This window comes from Macaca fascicularis, chromosome 8 (genome assembly GCF_037993035.2).
Source record: "Macaca fascicularis isolate 582-1 chromosome 8, T2T-MFA8v1.1".
Lineage (NCBI taxonomy): Eukaryota > Metazoa > Chordata > Mammalia > Primates > Cercopithecidae > Macaca > Macaca fascicularis.
The window spans coordinates 29571431-29595453 of NC_088382.1; the positions used below are offsets into that span (position 1 = coordinate 29571431).

General features: G+C 39.8%; 1 protein-coding gene and 1 long non-coding RNA gene across 4 annotated transcripts; one reads left to right on the forward strand and one right to left on the reverse strand.

Moving 5' to 3' along the window:
• The first annotated feature begins 11 nt into the window (after nt 1-11).
• BNIP3L (BCL2 interacting protein 3 like) lies at nt 12-23674 on the forward strand. 3 transcript variants are annotated; one of them, XM_045398997.3, is made up of 6 exons: nt 12-174; nt 8118-8301; nt 12096-12168; nt 18564-18667; nt 18789-18938; nt 20916-23674. In XM_045398997.3, the coding sequence occupies exons 1-6, from the start codon at nt 75-77 to the stop codon at nt 20962-20964; spliced, it is 660 nt and encodes a 219-aa protein (XP_045254932.1). In that variant the 5' UTR covers nt 12-74; the 3' UTR covers nt 20965-23674. The 3 variants fall into 3 exon arrangements, with proteins under 3 accessions (XP_045254932.1, XP_073856625.1, XP_065374656.1); XM_074000524.1 differs by lacking the exon at nt 12-174 and adding an exon at nt 7288-7773; XM_065518584.2 differs by lacking the exon at nt 12-174 and adding an exon at nt 7288-7392.
• On the reverse strand, nt 6800-7115 carry LOC141407575 (uncharacterized). The gene is made up of 2 exons (XR_012417165.1): nt 7028-7115; nt 6800-6883 (listed from the first exon to the last, which is right to left on the reverse strand). It is a non-coding gene; the product is annotated as an uncharacterized lncRNA (long non-coding RNA).
• Nucleotides 23675-24023: the final 349 nt, after the last annotated feature.

Consider the following 24023-nt stretch of genomic DNA (forward strand, 5'->3'; position numbering starts at 1 on the left):
CTCGGCTTGTTGTGTTGCTGCCTGAGAGCCTGAGACGGTCCTGCTGCTGCCGGAGCCCTGCCAGCTGTCCGACGATGTCGTCCCACCTAGTCGAGCCGCCGCCGCCCCTGCACAACAACAACAACAACTGCGAGGAAAGTGGCCAGTCTCTGCCGCAGCCGGCCGGCCTCAATAGTGAGTGAGGGGCCGAGGGCTTGGTGAAGGGGATGGGGGAGGAGGAGCCGCCCCGGCCGCCGCCACCGGCGCGGCGCGGGAGGCGGGAGGAGAAGGCAGCTCATTGGCCCAGGCCGGTGATGTCCGGGTGACTGACAGCTCCCGTCACCTGTCAGGAGGATGGGCGCCTGCCTTGCTCCGGGCCTCTCTGTTGCCTCCTGGGGTCATGGGCCGGGGCCGTTTGGGTTCGCGGTCCGGGAGCGGCGCGGGTAGCGCGGATCCCACTGGTGCTGGGGGTGGTCCCCAGCAGCGGAGCCGGGCGGGGCGGGGGCGGGCCTGGGGGGCGGGGAGGCCAGGTGGGCGGAGCGGGCCGCGGAGGGGACGTGGGCCGGAATGGGGACGTGCGGCGGGGACGCCGGGGGATGGACGCGCGGGAGCGGGGCGGGGCGGGCGGATGCCGCGGGACGTGTCTGGGATCAGGTGTGCGGGGCCCGCGGGCGGGCAGCGTCTGGCGGGCTCGGGAGCCCCCAGCGAGCATTCCTTTGTTGCCACATGTTTGTCAGGAAAATTCATTTGCTGGTCTAGGGGCTTCAGTCACGTGTGGGGTGAGAGGCTGTGCCTTGCTTCTCCTTTTTCCTTTTTTAATTTTTTTTTTATTAGCTTTCTCGAAGTTGCCCAAGTGATTTTTTTTAAGCGATGAGGTTGTGCGCCCAGTAAACCTGAGAATAGCCTCCTGAACCACCCGGGACTGCACACGTCAGGGAGTCTGGGGCCATGCATTTAAAGAAACGGAATTAAAAACGCACTCGGGCAATTGAAAGTTAACGGGCAAGGCTGATGGACAACCCAGGCCAGGGTCTTTTCATAACATTCCACTGCCCAGACATCTTGTCCTCAGATTGTTCCTGGTCGTGAGAACCGGGAGCCTTCTTGGAAGGGTTCTTGCCTAACCTTTCTTTAATTCAACTCTTGGGAAAGAGATAATGGGGGTAGCGAGCATATGGCCAGATGAAGGCTTTTCAAAACCGCTTGGATGCTTAAAGGTCATGCAGTATCTTTCGTAAGAGGGAGATGCTTCCAGCGTGGCCTGAAGATTATTCTAGGGAAGAGAGTTTCAGCCGTCACCAGGTAGCAACGGAGTTTGGAGATTTTAAGACGGATGCTGCTGCTCCAGGTTTTTTGATGGGTTAATACCCAAAACCTTTAAGTGTGCTACATTCCAGAATGTAAGACGGTTATGTTATTTCCCACAGTAAATTAGGATGAATGTCTGAGTCATTAAACGTTACTCGTATCACATATTCCTATGCAATTTTAAGTTATTTGCCCATGTTTAGCATACTGTCTTAGGTTTGAGAATGGGAAAAACTTCAGAGCTAGCTAACTGCCTCCTGTTGTTTACCTGTAGAGAAACAGGTCTAGAGTTAAGAGCCTGGTCCAAGTTCACAACTGGCTGGGAGCAAAGCGGAGGTTGTCATGTTCAGCCTGTCTACTGCTGTTTTCAGGGCTTTTTTTTTTTTTTTTTTTTGAGATGGAGTCTCGCTCTGTCTACAACCTCCACCTCCCAGGTTCAAGCGATTCTTCTGCCTCGGCCTCCTGAGTAGCTGGGACTACAGATGCTTGCCACCCGCCCAGCTAATTTTTATATTTTTAGTGGAGACGAAGTTTCGCCATGTAGTTGGGATTACAGGCGCCCGACACCAACCCAGACTAATTTTTGTATTTTCAGTAGTGAGGGGGTTGGTCTCTCACCATGTTGGCCAGGCTGGTCTCAAACTGCTGACCTCACGTGATTAGCCCGCCTGGGTCTCCCAAAGTGCTGGGATTACAGGCTTGAGCCATCGCACCCGGCCTCTTTTCAGGACTTCTTTTCAGTGGTCCGGAACCTCCTGCTGGTCTGTGTGTCTTATTTTGTCAGTGTGTTATTCTACCTAATTCACAAAGGTGGCCCACCTTTCTGTTTCTTTTTAGTATTCTGTTTCTTAATTGTGCAATTTTCTTATGAGTGAAGATACTTGGTAGGTGTACATGATTTCACTGAAATCTAAGGGATTTTCATCTTCCTTTGACCCTTTAACAACAACAACAATAAGGGCTGAGCCAGGCAGGGCGTGGTGGCTCATACCTGTCATCCCAGCACTTTGGGAGGCCGAAGCGGGTGGATCACTTGAGGTCAGGAATTCGAGACCAGCCTGGCCAACATGGTGAGAGACCAACCCCCTCTCTACTGAAAATACAAAAATTAGCTGGCCTGTCGGGCGCCTGTAATCCCAGCTACTCAGGAGGCTGAGGCAGGAGAATCGCTTGAATCCGGGAGGCAGAGGTTGCAGTGAGCTGAAATCGGGCCACTGCACTCCAGCCTGGGTGACAGAACGAGACTCTGTCTCAAAAAAAAAAAAAAAAAAAAAAAGGGCTGAGCCATATGTCATTGTTTATCTTGGAGTCTGACAGACCTATGAGGAGTTTGATGTCTTTGGCCAGTCGGTTCCTGCTTGGTTGACATCAACTCTTACAGAGGTGGAAGTACTCAGCCTGCATGGGATATCAAAATGTTGCTTTGGGAAATCTAGATAGAAAATATTTTACGTGGGATAGGGTGAGCTTTCTGAAAAGCTTTTAGATAATGCCATATTTAATTACTCCCCTCTTTCCTCTTAACTCTGTTCGTTTTTTTAGCTCATTACACAACACTGCACTGAACAAAACAAGAAGCCTCATTGATTCCTTGAAGTGATTTTTGGGCATTGGGCAAAACAACTTATTCAGGCGCCTAGTACTATCCAAATTGCGATAAGTTGAAGGACTTTGTTGGGTAAAGTTGCACAACTGAAAAACAGGAGATGAAATGTACAGATTTGCTTGGGTTTGGGACTTTTTATCTTTGGTTCAGGGAACAAAGCAGAGTTTCAATGGCAAATTATTGAAATATTTGAATAATGAAGTATTTCTGTGATTTTTTTTAACTTTACCGCTGTGGAGAGACTGTTCACTTTCATTAAAAATTACAGGGCAAATACCCAAACTCCTTCCAAGTCAAAAGGATGTTGTCCAGTTTGTTTTATTGTTAAGAAAACTATCAACTTCCTTAAGAATATTTGAATAAGAGTCAATTGGTCGAATAAGGAAAATCAAAGTAGTAGTATAAGTCGTAGTGTAATTCTTGTTATTGAGAAATACAGCCTTTTTTTCTTTTCAAATTTTTTGTTTGTTTGTTTGTTTGTGTTTTTGAGACAGGGTCTTGCTCTGTCACCCAAACTAGAGTGCAGTGGTGCAGTCATAGCTCATGGCAGCTTCGACCTCCTGGGCTTAAGTGATCCTCCTGCCTCAGTCTCCTAAGTAGCTAGGAGTGCAGGTGCACGCCCCCACACCCAGCTAATTATTTTATTTCTTGTAGAGTTGGAGTTTCACCTCGTTGCCCAGGCTGGTCACTAGCTAACTTATTTTTTGTAGAGATGGAGTTTCACTTTGTTGCCCAAGCTGGTCACAAACCTTTTTTTTTTTTTTTTTAAATAGAAACGTCTTCAAGCACGATGTCCTTGCTTTCCGGTTTATGAAGAGTGCTGTTAAGACCTTCATGTATTGTCACTGCCTCATAATGTTTTGAATACCTATGTAATTTGTGTGTAAATACATACTTCTCTGCAAAAAGACCAACTTTTTTTTTTTTTTTTTTTTAAGAAGAATGCCAGTGACTCTTGTTGGCCTGGTCTGGATTCCTTTCAATAATGAATGAAAAGCTTTGAGGAAAGAATGTAAACATAATGAAATTTTAAAAGAGTTACATGTGGGCCTTTAAAAGTTAGGGGGAAAAATGAGGAGAAATACTCTTCATTCTCTCTTCCCCTTGTCCCAAAGCTCCTCTCCTCTTCTTCTTGAGAGAGGATTGAACTAGTGATTATAAAACTGTAAAGATTATGCAACATACAGCAATGAGTATAATCACAATTATTGGACCACCCTTCACGATCTATTATATTAGAGAATGGAGAAGCTTTCACAGAAGTTTCTCTGAATCTCTTAGTCATTCCCAAAAACCCAAACCAGAAAATACCTCATGTCATTGCATATTATGTACAAATTGGCGTAAGGAACGGCTCTTAGTTTGTAAAGTCTTTTAAATAATAGAGAAAGCTTTCCAGCTTTTAGTTTGCAAGCTTGATTATTAGGAAGAGAATTCACTCTGTGGTTGTTTTCTACTTTGTGTTGCTTGGACAGCACAAACCTCTTATCTAGCCTTGTTTCCTTTGCAAGTAAAAAGGGACTTTGTGAGGATTGGTAGAGTTAGAACACTAAGAAATTCTGAGGCTGTAAATCAGGAATGAATCAGGTGATGGGAAACGGATGTGTTTTTCATCTGTTGAGGAAGACATATTTGTTTTTTTGTATGTTACTCAAAAGATTAATATGTAGCCTCTTAATTAATGCCTATGTACATAACTTTCTCTGCACCCACTATGTATTTCCATAGATGATATTTTTGAAAGAGAATTACTGAGTTAAAGGAAATCTACCCTTTTAAGGCTGTTAATACATATTGTCAAATTATTCTCTAGAATGTTCACTGAAGCCCTGATTGTAATAACAAAGTATTAGAAACAACCATCTGAGTAGTGGTTAACCATTGCCATTTAGATAATGGTTAAAGTATGGTATATCTTTATAAAAGATGAGATGCAATGCAGTTGTTCGAAAGAATGAATGTCAGTATATATTGAGAGGGAAGACATCTGAAAAACGACTTACAGAATATGTCAGTATGTGTGTATGGTACAGTTCTATTTCTTTATAAAAACAAAAGCAAAAACAGACCTATATTTCATTGGAAAAAACTCTGCAAGTCTCCATGTGAAACTGTGAAAAGTGGCTCTTTTGGGAGAAGGAATGGGAGGTTGGGAGAGATGTTAATTTTTAATTTCATGTACTGATCTTTACGTTTTCTAGCAACACATTTTTCCAGTAAGGAATGCTTTTTCTATGATACAGAATATAGTTATAGTAGCTAAAACTTTCTTAGGGACCTTTCTCATTGTTCTGGGTGCTTTATTCATTTAATCCTCCTAACAAAGTCTTCGAGGTAGATACAGTTATTATCTCTGTTTTATAGATGAGAAAACTGAGGCACAAAGTGGTTAAGTACCCTGTGCGAGGGTAACAGCTGTAACTGAGAGTGGGAGCCTGGCTTCAGTCTCAGCCCCTGACCAAACTATACCAGTGTATGCCAAGTACAAATTGTCTGCCTTAAGTAGAAGTGCTTTCAGTTATGCTACAGGGTGTGGAGGCCACAGCATAGATCACTTTTACTAAGCTCTTCTAGGTATGTCTCTTTCAAGTTCCTAAAGTATATATTAGATTATGATTGCTTATGTGTTTTTAATGAAGAAAATAGGATCCAGACATTGATTTGAAAGTCCTTCAAAAAAGTAAACACCAGGCTGGGAGCAGTGGCTCATACCTGTAAGCCCAGCACTTTGGGAGGCTGAGGTGGGAGGATTGCTGAAACCCAGGAGTTTGAGACCAACCTGGGCAATGTAGGGAGACCCCGTCTCTACAAAATAAATAAATAAATAAGTCGGGCATGGTGGCATGTGCCCTGTAGTCCCAACTACTTGGGAGACTGAGGTGGGAGGATTGCTTGGGCCCAGGAATCAAGGCTGCAGTGAGCTGTGATTTTGCCACTGTACTCCAACCTGGGTGACAATGCAAGACTGTCTCAAAAGAAAGACAAAAGTAAGGAACAGAAAACCTGATACTGTTTGTTACACCCTTTTTTCTCTTTGATCAGCTACTTCAAGTGAACATTAATTGTATTTTAGGGAAGACTGGCTTCCACAGAGACCCATCTGGAACTCCTGGTTCCTTAGCTCTGCTTCTGTCAGAGCAGCTCTGGGTTTTGGTTTGTTACTATTGTACGCATTAGGCTTCTATACAAGAAGAACTGGTTCCATTGGTTTAAAAATAAGTTTGAAAATCCTAGAAACAGTGAGAGTCAGAAAAAAACTGTTTTTATATACATATTATCTCCCCCACCCCCTTTCTCTCCAGTTGAAATATTTTGTAGAGCTCTAAATTTAGGGATGCTTTTGGCATATTTCTTATACACTCCAGAGGCACTCTAGATAATTTATCTTCAATGTTAGATCTCTCTTAGCTTTGCTAGTTGTATTTGTTAATCCATTTTGAGTTATCTTTAGTCTACGTCCATTTTATGTGTGTGTAAAATGAGGCCATGGAGATGTACAGCTCTGTCGTTTGGCAGTAGAGTCCTAAGGAATTGGTGGTGATTATGGGATGGTGGTAGCCACTGGGGCTGCCTCAAACGGAAAGAAAAGGGTTCTAAGGACTTATAAATGTAAATTCTAGTGTATAACTGAGCATCTTCCGTTTACCAGCACTTGATACTACTAAATCCTCACAGCACCCCGGTGTTGTTATTATCTCTGTTTACAGATGAGGAAGCTGAAGCTCAGGTCACAAAGGTAGACAGGAAGTGATGGGGTCAGATTCCCGGCTGCATCTGCCTTGGAGCTTTCCTTCTTGTGAGGGTGATGTTGAATTCACTCTGGAACTGGTGTAGCCATCGCCACATTTAGAGTGCATTTTAGAGTTTGAGCCAGTTTTGATGATTTTACTTCAACTTACTGACGGAACTCCCTGTTCATCCCTGGAACTCTCGAACACTTCTGCTGGGAGTTTAGAGGGATGACCACACCAGGCCGCTTGGTTACATTTTCTAAAACAAAATTTATTGTAAGGAATGGAAATTATGAACAAAGTATACAACTATCTCTTTTTACTGTGAAGTTAGTTTATTGGCTACTGTTAACAATTTATTTATTTATTTACTTACTATTCTTTTGTAGAGACAGGGTCTTACCTTGTTGCTCAGGCTAGTGTCAAACTCCTGGACTCAAGCAATCCTGGTCCCTCAGCCTTCCAAAGTGCTGGGATTACATGTGTGAGCCACTGTACCTGGCCTCAACTCTTACTAAAATTAAAGCACCTTAATATGTTTAGCAAACTCATTGGACCAATAAATATTTTTAAGACCTATGCAGAATTACCAGTGGTACATCCCCTTTTTCTGTGGCTCCACCCCTTCAACTTTGTGTCCAAGAAAACTTTTCATGTTTGCCTGTAGCTGATGTGCAGTTGTTTCTGCCCCCAAATCAACAGGGTTTAGTGAAAACCCTGGAAAGTAGAAACTTGTGGGAGAGAAGAGAAAAAAGACAAGTTCACAAGGTATGCTTAGTGTATAAAAAAGGAGAAAGACTAGAAAGCGAGAGATACAAAGGAAGTGAAGAAACTAATCAGTGAGATAGAGCTAAAGCTTTTTTCTGAATTTTTAGCATTATCACCTGATTTAGTTAACCAGCCGCATTAATTTTATGCTCCTGATTTGTGTACAAATTGAAATTTTTGCTATTGGATTTAGGTTCCCTCTCTAGGAGTTTCTCAGTTGTTTGCACTAAGTAGGATATAGTTGCTAACTTACTTAGATGACCTTTTATGAAATTTGTAAGTGATGTATATATTTCATTTCTGGAGCAGATACAGCTGAGTAGCTTAGGTAGACTATGAAGAAAGTGTGTGTGTATATATACACCAACTAAAATATGAAAGGTAAGTTGACTAAAAGTAGCAATTTTTTTTTTGAAAAGCAACCTCAGAGTTTTCAGTAAAGTGTTATCATAAATTAAACTTTACCCAGAGAGAATATTGACTGGAAAACACATTTTCTGAGTTGTTTTAGAGTTCGAGCTGCTTCTCAGTTGATGGCATGAGCTGTTTCAGGAACAGAACTATATAGATATTTAGACTTTTATTCTTACTTATTTTCTTCAGAATACTTTTGCCTTTGGTTTGAGGAGAGTCAGAATTCTTATCTGGATTCACCATGTTCACATCTGTGTGCACATGACAGATTTCAGTTCTGCTGTGGTTAACTTATCTGACTTGTCCAACAGGTTCCTGGGTGGAGCTCCCCATGAGCAACAGCAATGGCAATGATAATGGCAATGGGAAAAATGGGGGGCTGGAACACGTACCGTCCTCATCCTCCATCCACAATGGAGACATGGAGAAGATTCTATTGGATGCACAACATGAATCAGGACAGAGTAGTTCAAGAGGCAGTTCTCACTGTGACAGGTAAGTGAGACGCATGTTTTGGTGGAATTCAGGAAACGAATGGGTTATAGGGCTCATTCTCTCTAGGAAAAATGTATTTGCCTAAATCTTCACTTAGCAAAATATGCCTTCTGATACATTGCAGTGTAATATATATTGCACAGATATATATTGTGTTTATATGAGACAGCTAATGAACAGGTGCTTCAGTGCCCACTGTTTTTCCCCAGATTGTCATTTTTCTTACCCAGATTATATTGTTTTTAGCAGTTTATCAGTTTAAAAATTCAGTGGCGTAAATGCTAATTTATAGAATTAATATAATTTTCCCCCATTTTCTTTTGTATCCCTGTTTTACAGATAACAGACTGCCTTGAATTAGTTACCTCGGTATATATCTGTCTTCCCTTCTAGATCTTGACGTTTCAAAGGGCAATAGCCATGTTTCATTTTTATTAGCTTCATAGTAATGATGCTGGCCCATAGTAGACACTCAGTAAATGTTTGACTCATGGGACCTGCAGGTCGTTGCACGTTATAGCAATATTTGCACAGTTGGAAGCACCAACCAAGGTCTGTGAAGATAGTTTTGAAGGCTCTTCTGCTTTCTCAGATGATGTTTTGTTTCAGACCTCATTTTTCTGTGTTTGACCTGAAGAAACTAATTCCATGGATTAAGGACTGCTTATGGTGAAAGAGTAAGAATACAACGAGATATGTGTGTGGAATGAAACCAGGTCATTATTTTTTAGTAAAAACTTTTCTGTTTTTTTCCAAAAGGGCTAGATATTAAATGACATTTAAAAAATTCTTGTTTCAGTGACAGCTCCACTGTTAGCGTTATGGGTCACTGGATGACCTTCTGGGTGGTTGTTAACTGATGTTAACCATTTAGAAAATGCAAACGCACAGGAAGCAGATTAAGGAAATGTAAACAGTGACTATCTTTAGGAATGCAGTATGGATATTTTTCTTCTTAACATTTTTGTATTTTCTAAAAATTGTGTATATTGCACATATTATTACTTATCAGAAGAAGTGAAAAAAAGGAGAAATGAGTTAAATCATGTCCAGCTTCCTGAGTGGCTTATGATCCACTCATGTTGCCAAGGCAGCGGGGGGACTGGCTTGTTGGCTCTGTGGCACACTGTGCACCCCCGCCACCCCCGTGTCATCCCTTACTTGTCCCTGTGTTTCTTAGAGCCTGGGATGGCTCTTGTCATAAGCGGAACCAGAACAGATGGCTCTCTTCTGAACAGCTTGCCCTTGATTCTAGTAGCTACAGCATTAGTCTGCCTTTCCGAATGAAGATTTGTATTTATATTATGGAACTCGCTGATGGGTTTCTCAAGTTTTCTGCTTGTTATGGCCTGTCAACAAGGCTTTCACTCTAAGGTCAAGTGTGTGGGCCTTGATCATTGATACCACGGTGCCCATGAGCCTGTTGTTCACATGGTGCTGTCAATGAGCAGAGAAAAGTCACCTGCTTACCTGTCTGTTCATCTTATTACATGTGACTGAATATGCCTTCACCCTCCCATGATCATGTTTCAGTTTAGGTTGTGAGAAGGAGGCATGGCAAGTGCTTTTGAACACTTTCCTACCCCTCATCTTATGTATCTCCAGGCCCTAGATTAGTGATCATCTTTCAGAGAATGCCTAGAACCTGAGTGTGCAACAGTACTCTTCTGGGATATCCGACTAACACGCTTTACCATTAAGGAATGTCTTCAAAACTCACGTCATTTGAATTGCCATGCGTCTCTGTATTTGAAAAGTCACCGGGAAGTGTTTTTTGTAGGGGGAAAAGTTTTGGGGTTGTTGGGTATCAGTCCTAGAGCTGATTTATGTATATTTTCAACTTAAAAATTATTGCATAGAAATATTTGTGTCGCTGCAGGCATTGTTAGCTGGGAACCCCAGTGTGCTCTGCTTTGCCTTCCATCCTGTCACGGGGGTTTTCACCTTGACGGCACACGAGATTCACCCAGGAGCTTTTAAAAATGCCAGCACACGGACTGCATCTCAAGAACTTCTCATTTTGGTTGACAGGGGCAGGGTAGAGACATCACAATATTTTAAAAGCTCCCTAGCCGATTCTAATATGTGCCATGGGTGAAGCGCTAATGCATTCCAAATTGTTAGGAGGAAATAAACAGTTTAGAGAAGAGGTTGGTGCCAGTGTGAAGAAGCATATAGAAGCAGAGCGATGCTTCCATAGGATTCTTGACTTTGTCACCCTGACTGCCTTGACCTGGTCAAGGCTGTGTAAGGCTGACCCTTAACTGGATGTGTAGCTGTGAACCCAACAGTGTTATGAGCACAAAGATAGTAAACTGAGGCCACCAGGAGTGCCCAGTTCTGGTTGACTCCTGTGCTAGTTCAAGACAAAAATTTTCTAAATATATATGATGTTTGTTTGATACAGAACCAGCTTTTCTCTTTTCCTGTCCCCATTTAAGAATCTTCTATGTCAGTTATACCAGTCTAAAAGACTCCTAGGCCTCATCTGTCTGATAAATTTCTGACGATCTTATTTCTGAGTCAGTCTCACCAACATTTCTGTACATTAATTAACATTGTATACATACTCTTGATAACTTTTATAGTTAATATCTATTCCTTTCAGCAAGTTAAGCCTCAAATATTTTTTATTTCTATTTTAGATTTTGGGGGAGGGTTTGTGTATGTAGTGAAGGATCCCCAGTGACTTTCAGTTTTTACACAAGGAATCATTGATAAAGCTGAGAAATTAACTTAACACATTCTGTTCATCTCTTGCATCAAGTGCAGTTTGTGACCATGTTGTTTTTGTCTAAAAACTTATTTGTAAATTTTTACAGTTCTAAGAATGTATTTTGTGCAATTATAAAGGTTTTATATTAATTTATAAGCTTATATAATTCACTCTGAAATATCTCAAAGCAAATATTTCTGAAATAAGTAAAATAGTGGTTCTCAAAGTTTTCGGTCATTATATACCTTTACATTCCTAAAAATCATTAGGGACCCCGAAGGACTTGTTTGTGGGTTCATATATTTTGATATTTACTATATTAGAAATTAAAGCTGAGAAAATACATATTCAAAAATAATACATTTTAACATAAGTAACTTTTTTTAGTGAAAGTACCTATTTTCTATAAACCCTCCAAGTTAATAAGAATAGTGGCATTGTTTTACACGTTTACAAATCTCTAACACCCAGCTTAATACAAAACAGCTGGTTCTCATCCACGCTTGCATTCTAACTGTTGTACTATCACACATCACGTAGCCTTTGGAAAACTCCACTATACACATGGGAGAATGAGAATGAAAAAGGCAAATAAATCTTACTAGTATTAAGAAAGGAACTTTAACCTCAAAGACCGTCTGAAAGTATCTTTGAAAACTACCTTATGCACTTTGAGAACTACTGGTGAATTATTTAATGATGAGGGAACTTTGAGAAAAAGAACTCTGAACTAAAGTTCCTGAATTTGAAGATTTTTTTACCTTTAATGGACAAAAGAGTAAATATAAGAAAATGTGACAGTTTGTGTCTGTAGGTAGTATTTCCTTTGCAAATTTATCATTTTGAAGGAATTTATTACTACTGAAAAAGTACAGAACATTTTGGGAGTAAGAATGCTCAATTTCATTTAGCCATTTAATATCACATACATTTTTCTTGTATGGGGTTATGATATATTTTCTGATTTGCTTTTTCAAAGCCATACTGCTGTAACTTCTAATTTTCTAATTTCTAGTAGAGACTAAGTCATTTGACAAAGTGAGAATTAAAACTGATAGCTAAATTCCTTCTCTTCTAGCCCTTCGCCACAAGAAGATGGGCAGATCATGTTTGATGTGGAAATGCACACAAGCAGGGACCATAGCTCTCAGGTGTGTGGGGGGGATTCTGATTTATAGTAAACAAGAAAGATGGAAATTCTGTAACTATATTTTGCTAAAATAAAGAACATGAAGACTTTTAGGAATAGTTTGAAGCTATTACTGAATTTCTGATTTTGGAATTTATTTAGGACGGTATAGTTCATGTTGCACTCCTTTACAATTAAGGATTTGGGGCCCTGTCTCTCTAAAAGAATTGGAAAATTATTGCCCATAATGAATCATGCCAATACTCCAGGCTAGTTTCTTGAGTTTGTAAGTAGAAAAAACTGAGATAGATGCTTTAAGACCACAGAAAAAATGAAGATGAAGAACTAGACGTGAAGACTTTTTTTTTTTTTTTTTTTGCATCTGAAATCAAAGCAGTGACTTTTGAGATAAATTTCAAGAGGTAGACATAAAATTTATCTAAATTATGCAGGATTCCTTGAAGATAAATATTGTTTACTAGGAGTTGACAATGTTGGAAACAGGGATATAGTATTAAAATCTTACAAATGTTTGTGTTATAAAACTTAAAATATGGTAAGTATGTAATTGTTGCTAATGATTTAGAATACTTATAGCCAGCCTTTAACTTTATTGATATGTAAGATCACCTGAAAGTGTCGTTAGAGTACAAATTCTTGAGGATGGGAACCATTTTCTTTTTCTCCTGTATTTAGGGTGCTTGAAAAATATTGAATGAACCTTTGAATGAGTTGCAACTAAAACCTTGTTTTGTAGGGTTTTCAATATGCTGTGTCCTGAGCACTAGAAATATTTTGCGTATCTTAGACCCACCCAGTATTCTTTCTGTTTCCGAAGGCCACAGCGTTCCTCCATACTTTACTATGCTCTATTTTTGCTTTTCTCTGAAATGTTGAAAATCTATGGATTCAGCACAAATTTATTTTATGATGATGAGCTTTATACTGTAGAGAAGCTCATAATAGCAGGCTCTCATGTAGTAAGATGATCTGACTGGAGCATTTGAGTTGCTGGCTTATGTATGTCAGTTTGGCCACATGCAGTAAGTGATAGCTGATGTAGAAGAAAGCATACAAAGTCTCCATAGCAGAAAGCGTACCAAGGAATCCAAGAGAGAAATCAAATTCTTTGCTGTGGTCTTTCCTGAGGAGGATTTCTTCAATCTATATCACCTTTTATACAGAAAGCTTAAAGTTTAGATTAGCATTTCCCAAAATGTGTTTTCAAGAATGTTTGTTCAAAGGGAATTTCCATAAGATAGTCCTGAAGTCAAATAAATGGAAAGTAATGCAGCCCCAGGCTCCCCCACACTCTCACCCTAGTAGTCGCATGAGTAGTTCTGACCAGTTCCTGCAGTAAAGAAATGATTATAGTTTAAGCTGGACATGGTGGCACTCGCCCGAGTCTCAGCTACTTGGGAGGTGGAGGTGGGAGGATCCCTTGAGCCCCAGGAGTTTTGAGTCCAGCCTGGGCAACATAGCAAGACTCTGTCTCTTAAAAAAAAAAAAAGAAATGAGTTTAATTAAACCAAATGTTTCCCAAGCTTATTTGACCTTAGACTTTCTTCCTCTTCTCTGCATACATTTTTCCCTTAAGAACTTAATAACTCCGTGGAGCACTTTGGTAAGTGCTTTCCTGGCTCACAGAGTTGCAGACATGCAATTAGGCTTAACTGAATATTGAATTTACACGGAATTCTAGAGCCGAATGCATCTCTCCTGGAATTCCAAAGGAATTCTTGAAATTCAGGAAAGAAAATGTCAGATTTTTGGCCTTTGGTAGGTTTGCCAGTGTTGATCCCTTTGCAGGACCAAATCCCTAAGAGAGCACAGGCTGTCATCAAGAGGAGGTACTTTATGTTGACAATCAGATCGGTCAGTTTCAACCAAGGGAAGAGTTTAGAAAGACAGTAACTCCTATGAGAGATAATTTAACGGTTGAGTAAGACTTAATAAGGGAGCTGTCAGTAGGTATAGTTTAAACTTTCAAAAACCTTTTACATTGCCTTTTTTTTTAATGGAAGAAACAATAATTTAAAAATTAATTTATTTAGGATTTGGGAACATTGATTTTCTTCCTGAATAAGAAGAAAGTTGAGGGTTAAGAAACTTAAAAAAACAGGTTAAGGACTGTTATTATACTTCATCTTATAGAATATTTTTATATGTGTTTATAAGGACTATATATCATTTTCAAGCTTTTCTAAGATGAGGAAGGAAAGTCACTAGCATTAACTAGATATGTTCTAGTTGCTCAATTTCTTTCTTTTTTTTTTTTTTTTTTTTTTTTTTTGAGACAGTGTCTCAGGGTCTTGCTTTGTCACCCAGGCTGGAGTGCGGTGGTGCAGTTATAGCTCACCACAGACTCCGATTCCTGGATCAAGCACTCTCTCTGCCTCAGCCTCCCTAGTAGCTGGGACTACAGGAACACACTGCCATACCTGGCTAATTTTTTATTTTGTTTGTATAGACAGAGTCTCGCTATATTGCCCAGGCCGGTTTCAAACTCCTGGCCTCAAATGATCCTCCCACGTCGGCCTCCCAAAGTGCTGGAATTACAGACATGAGTTACTACTCCCACCTCTCTTTTAATGTTCTCAATCCAGTGAAAGCAGTGATATTATCCCCATGGACAAATGGAAAAAGTGAGGCTTTGTACTAATTACTTATCTAAGATCACAAAGCAAGTCAGTGTTAGAGCCAGGATTCAAAGCAGGTCTCAGTCTGTGGCCCTTGTTCTTTCTACTGAACTAAGTAAATGAATTCGATTAACAGGAGAGCTCACAAAGCCACGAGAATGAACTGAAAAATGTCTGCTGAGTTATAGTGTGGGGAATTTCCGCCTAAGGCAGTGTGCACTTAGGAAAAAGACCAGGAAACTGCTTTTGGGATGATCATCCTCAAGAGTCTCAGTTTTGTATCAGAAAACAGACCATAGATTGTTTTTTCACTTGATCTTAGCCAAAAGTCCGAGAAGCAATATAGATTATTTATTGAAGACATTTTTGCGTTGTGTTTCTGGGACCAAAAAATGCCAGCACAGTGTTGAGTGTTACTGAAAAATGATCCAAACGGAAAGTGTCCTCCTTTTTCTCTCTTGTGAAACTGTGATTTTTATCTGTACGTGAATCATGGTATACAGCTTAATATCCATATTTAGAGGACAGAGTGACCTTGAGGTGGACCAGAGAAGGAAAACATAAGTGATTAGAAAATAAAGAACTCCATGTGAGAGAACAGGCTAGAATGATCAGAATCTTCTTTGTTTTTGTTTCTTGTTTTTGAGACGGACCTCACTCTGTCACCCAGGCTGGAGTGCAGTGGCTTTGGCTCACTGCAGCCTCTGTTTCCAGGCAGTTCTACTGCCTTAGCCGCCCAAGAAGCTGGGATTACAGGTGTGCACTACAACGTCCAGCTAATTTTTGTATTCTTAGTAGAGACGGGGTTTTGCCCTGTTGTCCAGGCTCGTCTCAAACTCCTGGCCTCAAGTGATCCATCCGCCTCAGCCTCCCTAAGTGTTGGGATTACAGGCAGGAGCCACAGTGCCCGGCCAGAATCTTCTTTGAATAGAATAGATGTAGGTATAGAGAGAGGATTATTGATTTTAAGAGCACAAATCTTACATAATTAGATTAAGTACATTTTTACCATATTCTGGAATTCTAAGAATTGGAAAGCAGTTTAAAACCTGAAAGTGGCAAATTTAAGACTAATAAAAGGAAGCACAGAGCGGTAGTAAATGGGGAAAGCTTACCACTCTTAAAGTGTTAGAATAAGTTGAGAAACTTATCTGGAGTTCTTTTTTGTTTTGTTTTCTTTTTAAAACACTTGTCCAGAGATAACTTTGCTTCACTCAACTGAGAAAATTCCATCCTCTTGAAAACAAAAATTAGAGCGTAAAATCTTACTGCGTTTTCATTCTGTCAGGAATTATGAAATACTAACTTGTTAAATCTTTGAGCAGGTTTAAAGAGAGACCTGTGAGGCCAAAGCAGGAAACTAAACAGAAACCACCTGCAGTATGTTGAGTGTAGTCAGATATTGTGTGCACAGCAACTGATCTGCAAGTAAATTGTAACCGTTTATTGTTTTTGATTTGGGATGATTTCAGTGTTACTCCAAAGAGCCAACTCATGATTCTGAGTAATCTCAATAGCCAATGGAAAGAGCTTAATCCTAAATGCTACATTGTGTCATTCAGCGGAATTTGCCAAGTTCAGCAGAACTAGATAAGAATGGTACTATCAAGAGCAGTAGACAACGCACAGGGGTTTGACTTTGCGCCGTCTGAAGCTCCTGTCCTGGGGTAGCTATTTCACAGAGAACTAGACCTGTCAAAAAAGAGTCATGTGAATATGTCAGACTCTGCATTTCTTAGCTACCTACTGAAAAGAATGACAGCTTTGGTCAAAGAGTGAATCGTAGTCAAACAAAATAAAATGTCAAAATGCTTCTTAGTTTTGAGGCCCTTGGGTTTGGGGACATTCCTTAAAACTGAATATGGCCGGGCGCAGTGGCTCACGCCTGTAATCCCAGCACTTTGGGAGGCCGAGGTGCGTGTATCACTTGAGGTCAGGAGTTCGAGACCAGCCTGGCCAACATGGTGAACCCCTATCTCTACAAACAGTATAAAAATTTGCCAGGTGTGGTGCCAGGTACCTGTAATCCCAGCTACTCTGGAAGCTGAGGCAGGAGAATTGCTAGAACCCAGGAGGCGGAGGTTGCAGTGAGCCAAGCTCACGCCACTGCACTCCAGCCTGGGCGACAGAGCGAGACTCCGTCTCAAAAAGAAAACTGAATAAATAATACTGAATCAATAAAACTGAATAAATAAATATTTTTAGGACTTTTTCCCTCCTTTTGGGTCTATTAAAAGGGGAGCTATTGGAAATGTTAATTGTTCTTGGTCTGAAACTTTAGATTATCATTAGCAATTTTTTAAAATCACATTTTTTATTTTATGTGATATGACAGATGTTAAATTCTGACTCAACTTCTTATGAATTATTCCAAAAAACTTTTGACTAACATAGTTTCAAAACCTTGGAAAATGTTTGCGTAGCAATTTGTTCTAAAAATATAATCTCCTTCCGGAGCGTCAACCCTGGTGCTTAACAGTAGGACCTCTCTATACAGTGTTCTTGGGTTTGAATACTGGCCCTGCTATGTACTGATTGTGGAACTTTAGGCCAATTATTTAATCTATGTCTCAGTCTCTTCATCTGTAAAATGGGATTTTAATAATTCCTATTTTTATAGGGTTGTTTTTTGCAAGGTGAAAGTTAATGCATGTGGCTGGGTGCAGAGTGTCTCACACCTGTAATCCTAGCACTTGGGGAGGCTGAGGCGGGGGAGATCCCTTGGGCCTGGGAGTTCAAGACCAGGCTGGGCAACGTAGTGAAACACTGTCTCTTTAAAAAATACAAAAATTAGCTGGGTGTGGTGGCACAGACCTATAGTCCCAGCTACTTGGGAGGCTAAGGTAGAATTAATTGAGCCCAGGAGTTCAAGGTTGCAGTAAGCTATGATTGCACTCTGGCCTGGGTGACACAGGAGACCCTGTCTCCAGGAAAAAAAAAAAAAGTTAATGCATGTAACATGCTTGGAATAATATTTGCCCCTTTAAGTGCTCAGTAAATACTATTATTTATTTCCTCTTCATATCTCTCACTTATTTTTGTTTTACTTCGCATCATTTTTTTTAGCATATCCTTTTATTTCCTTTTATTTTTTTAATTATGAATTTTTTTTTGAGACAGAATCTCACCCTGTTGCCCAGGCTAGAGTGTAGTGGCTGGATCTCAGCTCACTGCAACCTCCACCTCCAAAACTCAAGTGATTCTTCTGCCTCAGCCTCCCAAGTAGCTGGGATTACAGGCACCCGCCACCATGCCCAGCTAATTTTTTTTTGTTTTGTATTTTTTTAGTAAAGACGGGGTTTCACCATGTTGGCCAGGCTGATCTCCAGCTTCTGACCTCAAGTGATTCACCCGCCTCAGCCTCCCAAAGTGCTGGGATTACAGGCAGGAGCCACCACACCCGGCCTAATTACAAAAATTTTAAGTGCATACAAAAGAGAATAATATAATGGACCTCCTTACAAGTATCGCCCAGATTTAACTCTTACCAAGGTTTTTCGTACTTCAGTTAGCATTACATCCCAAAATACAGTCTTTTTCCAGTTCCTGTGCTGTGCTTAGATATCTAACAGTAAAGCTTACTCAGGTTGTTCGGAAGATATTACATACTCTGATCTTAGATTGTTTTTCAGCATTTCTTAGAAAAACAGCTTGTTTCTTATCTAAAATTGCTGAGACGCAACCTTATGAGTTTGGTATATTTCCTGTCCAGACTTGTCTTTGTATTAGGAGGAATTGGTCTTCCTTTTTTTCTTAAAGTTTGAATTATTCTTTACAGTCAGAAGAAGAAGTTGTAGAAGGAGAGAAGGAAGTTGAGGCTTTGAAGAAAAGTGCGGACTGGGTGTCAGACTGGTCCAGTAGACCCGAAAACATTCCACCCAAGTGAGTTTTCACATGTTTCTTGTCAGTGGACACAGTTGATCTGTACCCACTTATAGGCAATGGTTGGTAATCCCCGCGATATTTTCAGCAAATGACATCTGTCTCTGAATTTCTTTCTCAGGGAGTTCCACTTCAGACACCCTAAACGTTCTGTGTCTTTAAGCATGAGGAAAAGTGGAGCCATGAAGAAAGGGGGTATTTTCTCCGCAGAGTTTCTGAAGGTCTTCATTCCATCTCTCTTCCTTTCTCATGTTTTGGCTTTGGGACTAGGGTAAGTACTGGTCAACTCTTGAAGTTTTTTCCATTCATTTTATCCTATTTTATTTTCAGATTGAAGAAATGTATGTGAAAGCAGTTTTTACTGCTTTACTTTTAATGTTTCAGTGCAAATAAGGCTAACTTAAGAATGATTAAAGTGGGTACACAATTGTTCTACAAATAAGCATTTTTAATAATAGTAGAGGTTTTTTTTCTTACTTGAAAATAAGATGTTTGGCCTGGCGTGGTGGCTAATGCCTGTAATCCCAGCACTTTGGGAGGCCAAGGTGGGTAGATGACCTGAGGCCAGGAGTTCGAGGCCAGCCTGACCAACATGTTGAAACCCGGTTTCTACTAAAAATACAAAAATTAGCTGGCCGTGGTCGTGCACATCTGTAGTCCCAGCTACTTGGGAGGCTGAGGCAGGATAGAATCGCTTGAACATGGGAGGCAGAAGTTGCAGTGAGCAGAGATCATGCCACTGCACTCCAGCCTGGTGGATAGAACAAGACTCCATCTCGAAAAAAAAAGAAAAGATGTTCATATTAATCCCCTAAATGATCATTTTTAACTGGACTCTTCTGTGGTTGATTTTTCTTTTTGGGTTTTGTTGTTTAATATTTAATCTTGAGTAATTTATGAACTAAACTAATCTTTAACATGTATATTTTGTGGTCAATGCAAAGACTTTTTTTCATATGGGAAAATACATGATTACATTGAATGGTTTTTTTAAATGAAACTGGTAGGTTGACTGGTGCTCATTTTTTCCTTTTTTAACTTGGTAGTATTTTCATTTATTTTGCTAAAATCGACCTCATATTTACGTATGATTCATTAGTTTTTCAGCCACATCTTTTAAATAAATTGCTTTTTTTCCTTGATTTAAACAATTAAGGAATTACACTTCTGAAAGATTTTAGGAGTTAAACAGTAGCTGTTAATTTTTTTCAAGACATATGTTGTGCTGTAAGCATGCCCAATGGGTCGTTTTCATATAAGATATGCAGAAGGTGGGTCATCATTTTCTTCCCTTTAAGGAGCTCAGCATATTGGAGAGAGATTCTCAGTCACGAGCTCAGAAACTTGCATACAGCTTTCCACACGCCCCTCTTGTCTCTCTTGGGTGCTTGATCTGCTTTTGTGAGGGTGAGGACAGTAATCACAAACAGCAACCTAGAAGAGGTTTGTGCAGAAGGGCAGCGTGTGACCGTTGCATGGGGGTTGATGTGGGGCAGGTATAGGAGTTTAATACGTTGCTATCTATACAGCAGTTCATTGCCCTTAAGCGGTTGGTTTCTGTACCTTGCCGTCTCTCTTTCAGTCATCTTCAGATTGTTTGTCTTGGCTGTAAGTGTAACTATTGCTATAGATAAATGTAAAAAGAGGGTTTAAAAAGTTGGTTGCTTTAGTTGCACTGGAGGTGAAGCTTGTTACATATTTTCCTCAACTTCCCTTCTGCTTTTGCTGTTGAAGAGGCCAAATACTTGGTTGGCCTGAAAAAGTATTGTAAGGCCCCTAATCCTTAAGAGTTATTAGTAAGAGCTGTCTTTAAAGCACTGACAGCTTTTAAGGGTTTTTTTTTTTTTTTTGTCCTACATAGAGCACCAAAATAATTTCACATATTACTATATTTTTGTGTCAGTAGAACCTTCTGTCCACCAAAGAGGAACATATTGAAGGAGTTGGGCTGCTTTATTTACTCTGTGGAGGGATCTGTTCTCTCTGGCTTTACTTTGTCTAATCACTACCCCTTTGCTGTGGAGCCCCAATTTAAAGAGTAAACAGAATCATATAAAACCAGTTTGGCTGGGCTGGTGACTGGTTTTAAGAAAGTCAGCGATGATTTCATGGTGTTTGGGGAGCGGTGCCCACAAATTTTTAGAGCCTTTTACAAAGACTGAAGAGTTTTAAGTAGAGTTCAGACTATGGACAGGTTGGTACAGAACTGTTGAAACAGGTGAAACATGATACCTCTGCTTCCTTTCAGCATCTATATTGGAAAGCGACTGAGCACACCCTCTGCCAGCACCTACTGAGGGAAAGGAAAAGCCCCTGGAAATGCGTGTGACCTGTGAAGTGGTGTATTGTCACAGTAGCTTATTTGAACTTGAGACCATTGTAAGCATGACCCAACCTACCACCCTGTTTTTACATATCCAATTCCAGTAACTCTCAAATCCAGTATTTTATTCAAACTCTGTTGAGGCATTTTACTAACCTTATACCCTTTTTGGCCTGTAAGACATTTTAGAATTTCCTAACAGAGTTTACTGTTGTTTAGAAATTTGCAAGGGCTTCTTTTCCGCAAATGCCACCAGCAGATTATAATTTTGTCAACAAGGCTATTATCCCTAATTAGTACCACCAGAGTAGACCTGTATCATTCATGGTATAAATTTTACTCTTGCAACATAACTACCATCTCTCTCTTAAAACGAGATCAGGTTAGCAAATGATGTAAAAGAAGCTTATTGTCTAGTTGTTTTTTTTCCCCCAAGACAAAGGCAAGCTTTCCTAAGTTTGAGTTGATAGTTATTAAAAAGAAAAAAAAAAAAAAAAGCAAGACATAAGAAAAAAATATCCTGGGCAATAAAAAAATTATTTTAAACCAGCTTTGGAGCCACTTTTTTGTCTAAGCCTCCTAATAGCGCCTTTTAATTTATAGGAGGCAAGCTGTATAATGATAGGTATGAAATAGGATAAGAACTGAAATACATCAGCAGATTTTCATACTAGTCTGTTGTAATGCTGTCTTTTCTATGGTGTAGAATCTTTCTTTCTGATAAGGAACGTCTCAGGCCTAGAAATATATGAAATTGCTTTTCGAGATTTTTGTGTGTGTGTTTGATATTTTTTATGTTAATTAGCTGCATGTGAATTTTTCATGACTTTAAATTTTTTATTTTTTATTCCTTTTTTTTTTTCTCTAAGAAGAGGCTTTGGAATGAATTCCAATTTGTGATGTTAATACAGGCTTCTTGTTTTAGGAAGCATCACCTATACTCTGAAGCCTTTAAACTCTGAAGAGAATTGTTTCAGAGTTATTCCAAGCAGTTGTGCAACTTGGAAAAACAGACTTGGGTTGTGGGAACAGTTGACAGCGTTCTGAAAAGATGCCATTTGTTTCCTTCTGATCTCTCACTGATTAATGTTTACTGTACAGTCTTCCCAAGGTGATTCCTGCGACTGCAGGCACTGGTCATTTTCTCATGTAGCCGTCTTTTCAGTTATGGTAAAACTCTTGAAGTTCAGAACACTCAACAGATTCCTTCAATGATATACTTGTTCGTTCATTTCTAAAATGTGAAGCTTTAGGACCAAATTGTTAGAAAGCATCAGGATGACCAGTTATCTCTAGTAGATTTTCTTGGATTTCAGAACATCTAGTATGACTCTGAAGGATACCACATGTTTTATATATAAATAATTACTGTTTATGATATAGACATTGATATTGACTATTTAGAGAACCATTGTTAATTTTAAAACTAGCAATCTATAAAGTGCATCAGGTCAACTTGAATAAAAACACTATGACAGCCAGGTTTGCCAGTTTGCAGAAACTATCTAACTCTCTCTGTCACATCAACATTTGTAAAATTGATGTGTTATAGTGGAAAATAACATACAGATTAAACAAGAAAATTTTTATCTTTTTTCAAGAATATAGCTGGCTATCTTTAAGAAAGATGATATATCCTAAATAGTTTTGCAAGTAATTTTCTTTTTTCTTTCTAGCATTTGATGTCTAAATAATTTTGGACATCTTTTTATTAGACTGTGTTTCTGTCTTACTCTTAAACCTGGTAACACTTGATTTGCCTTCTATAACCTATTTATTTCAAGTGTTCATATTTGAATTTCTTTGGGAAGAAAGTAAATCTGATGGCTCACTGATTTTTGAAAAGCCTGAATAAAATTGGAAAGGCAGGAAAGTTAGGAGAACTGACTAGCCAAACTGCTACAGTATGCAATTTCTATTACAATTGGTATTACGGGGGGAAAGTAAAATTATACTTTACCTGAAAGTGACTTCTTACAGCTGGTGCACTGTGCTCTTTCCACGTTCAGCAGCAGTTCTGTCAGTAGTGCCATTGAACCTCGGTATATTTATGATTTCTTTCAATGTTAAAAATAGACATAGTGTTGCCCTTTTTCTTAAAGCCTCAATGAAATTATGGAAAATTGCTTAAAACATGAATACATCATCACAGTAGAATGTATTATGAGAGCATGTGGTATGTATCTATAGCCCTAACACACGGGATGAACGTTTTACTGCTACCCCCAGATTTGTGTTGAACGAAAACATTGTGGATTGGAAAGGAGAATTCAGCAATTAACAGTTGAAGTTGTGAGATTAATGTTTTAAAAGCTTTACACCTGTTTACAATTTGGAGACAAAAAGGCAGGCTTCATTTTTCATATGTTTAATGAAAACTGGCTTAAGATATTTGTAAATAGAATCAAGAGCAAAACTGCACAAACTTGCACATTGGAAAGTGCAACAACTTCCCGTGATGGCAGTAAAAATACTTACTATTCTAAAAAAATGAGAATTGAAGACTTAGCCAGGCAGATAAGTTTTTTCATGAACCCGTGTGGAAATTATTGGAATTAACTGAGCCAAAGTGATTATGCATTCTTCATCTATTTTAGTTAGCACTTTGTACCGTTATATACAGTTTACAATACATGCATAACTTGTAGCTATAAACATTTTGTGCCATTAAAGCTCTCACAAAACTTTCCCTGTCAGTATATCATTTTTCTGTCGTATGTGTTGTCTGGGAGTTTCGGGCGATGAGGCCTCCTTGCCTGCACACAGCCTTCCAGTCATCTGGCTCCTCAGCAGTGGAGTTGCTGACAGTGCTCAGGGTGTGAACGGTGTTCTCAGGGTGGGGACGGTCACTGCAGTGTGAGCATTTGTGAGTGCCTCGGGACTGTGGCATTCAGAGCGTTTGCCTCCAGGTGGTGGCAGGAGGGTGCTCACGGGGGGAGTGCTCAGGATGTACAGGAGGGATGGGAGTGTGCCCTGATGGGAATGGCGGTGGGGACACCTGCGAAAGTGGATCCAGAAGGAACTGGAAGTTCC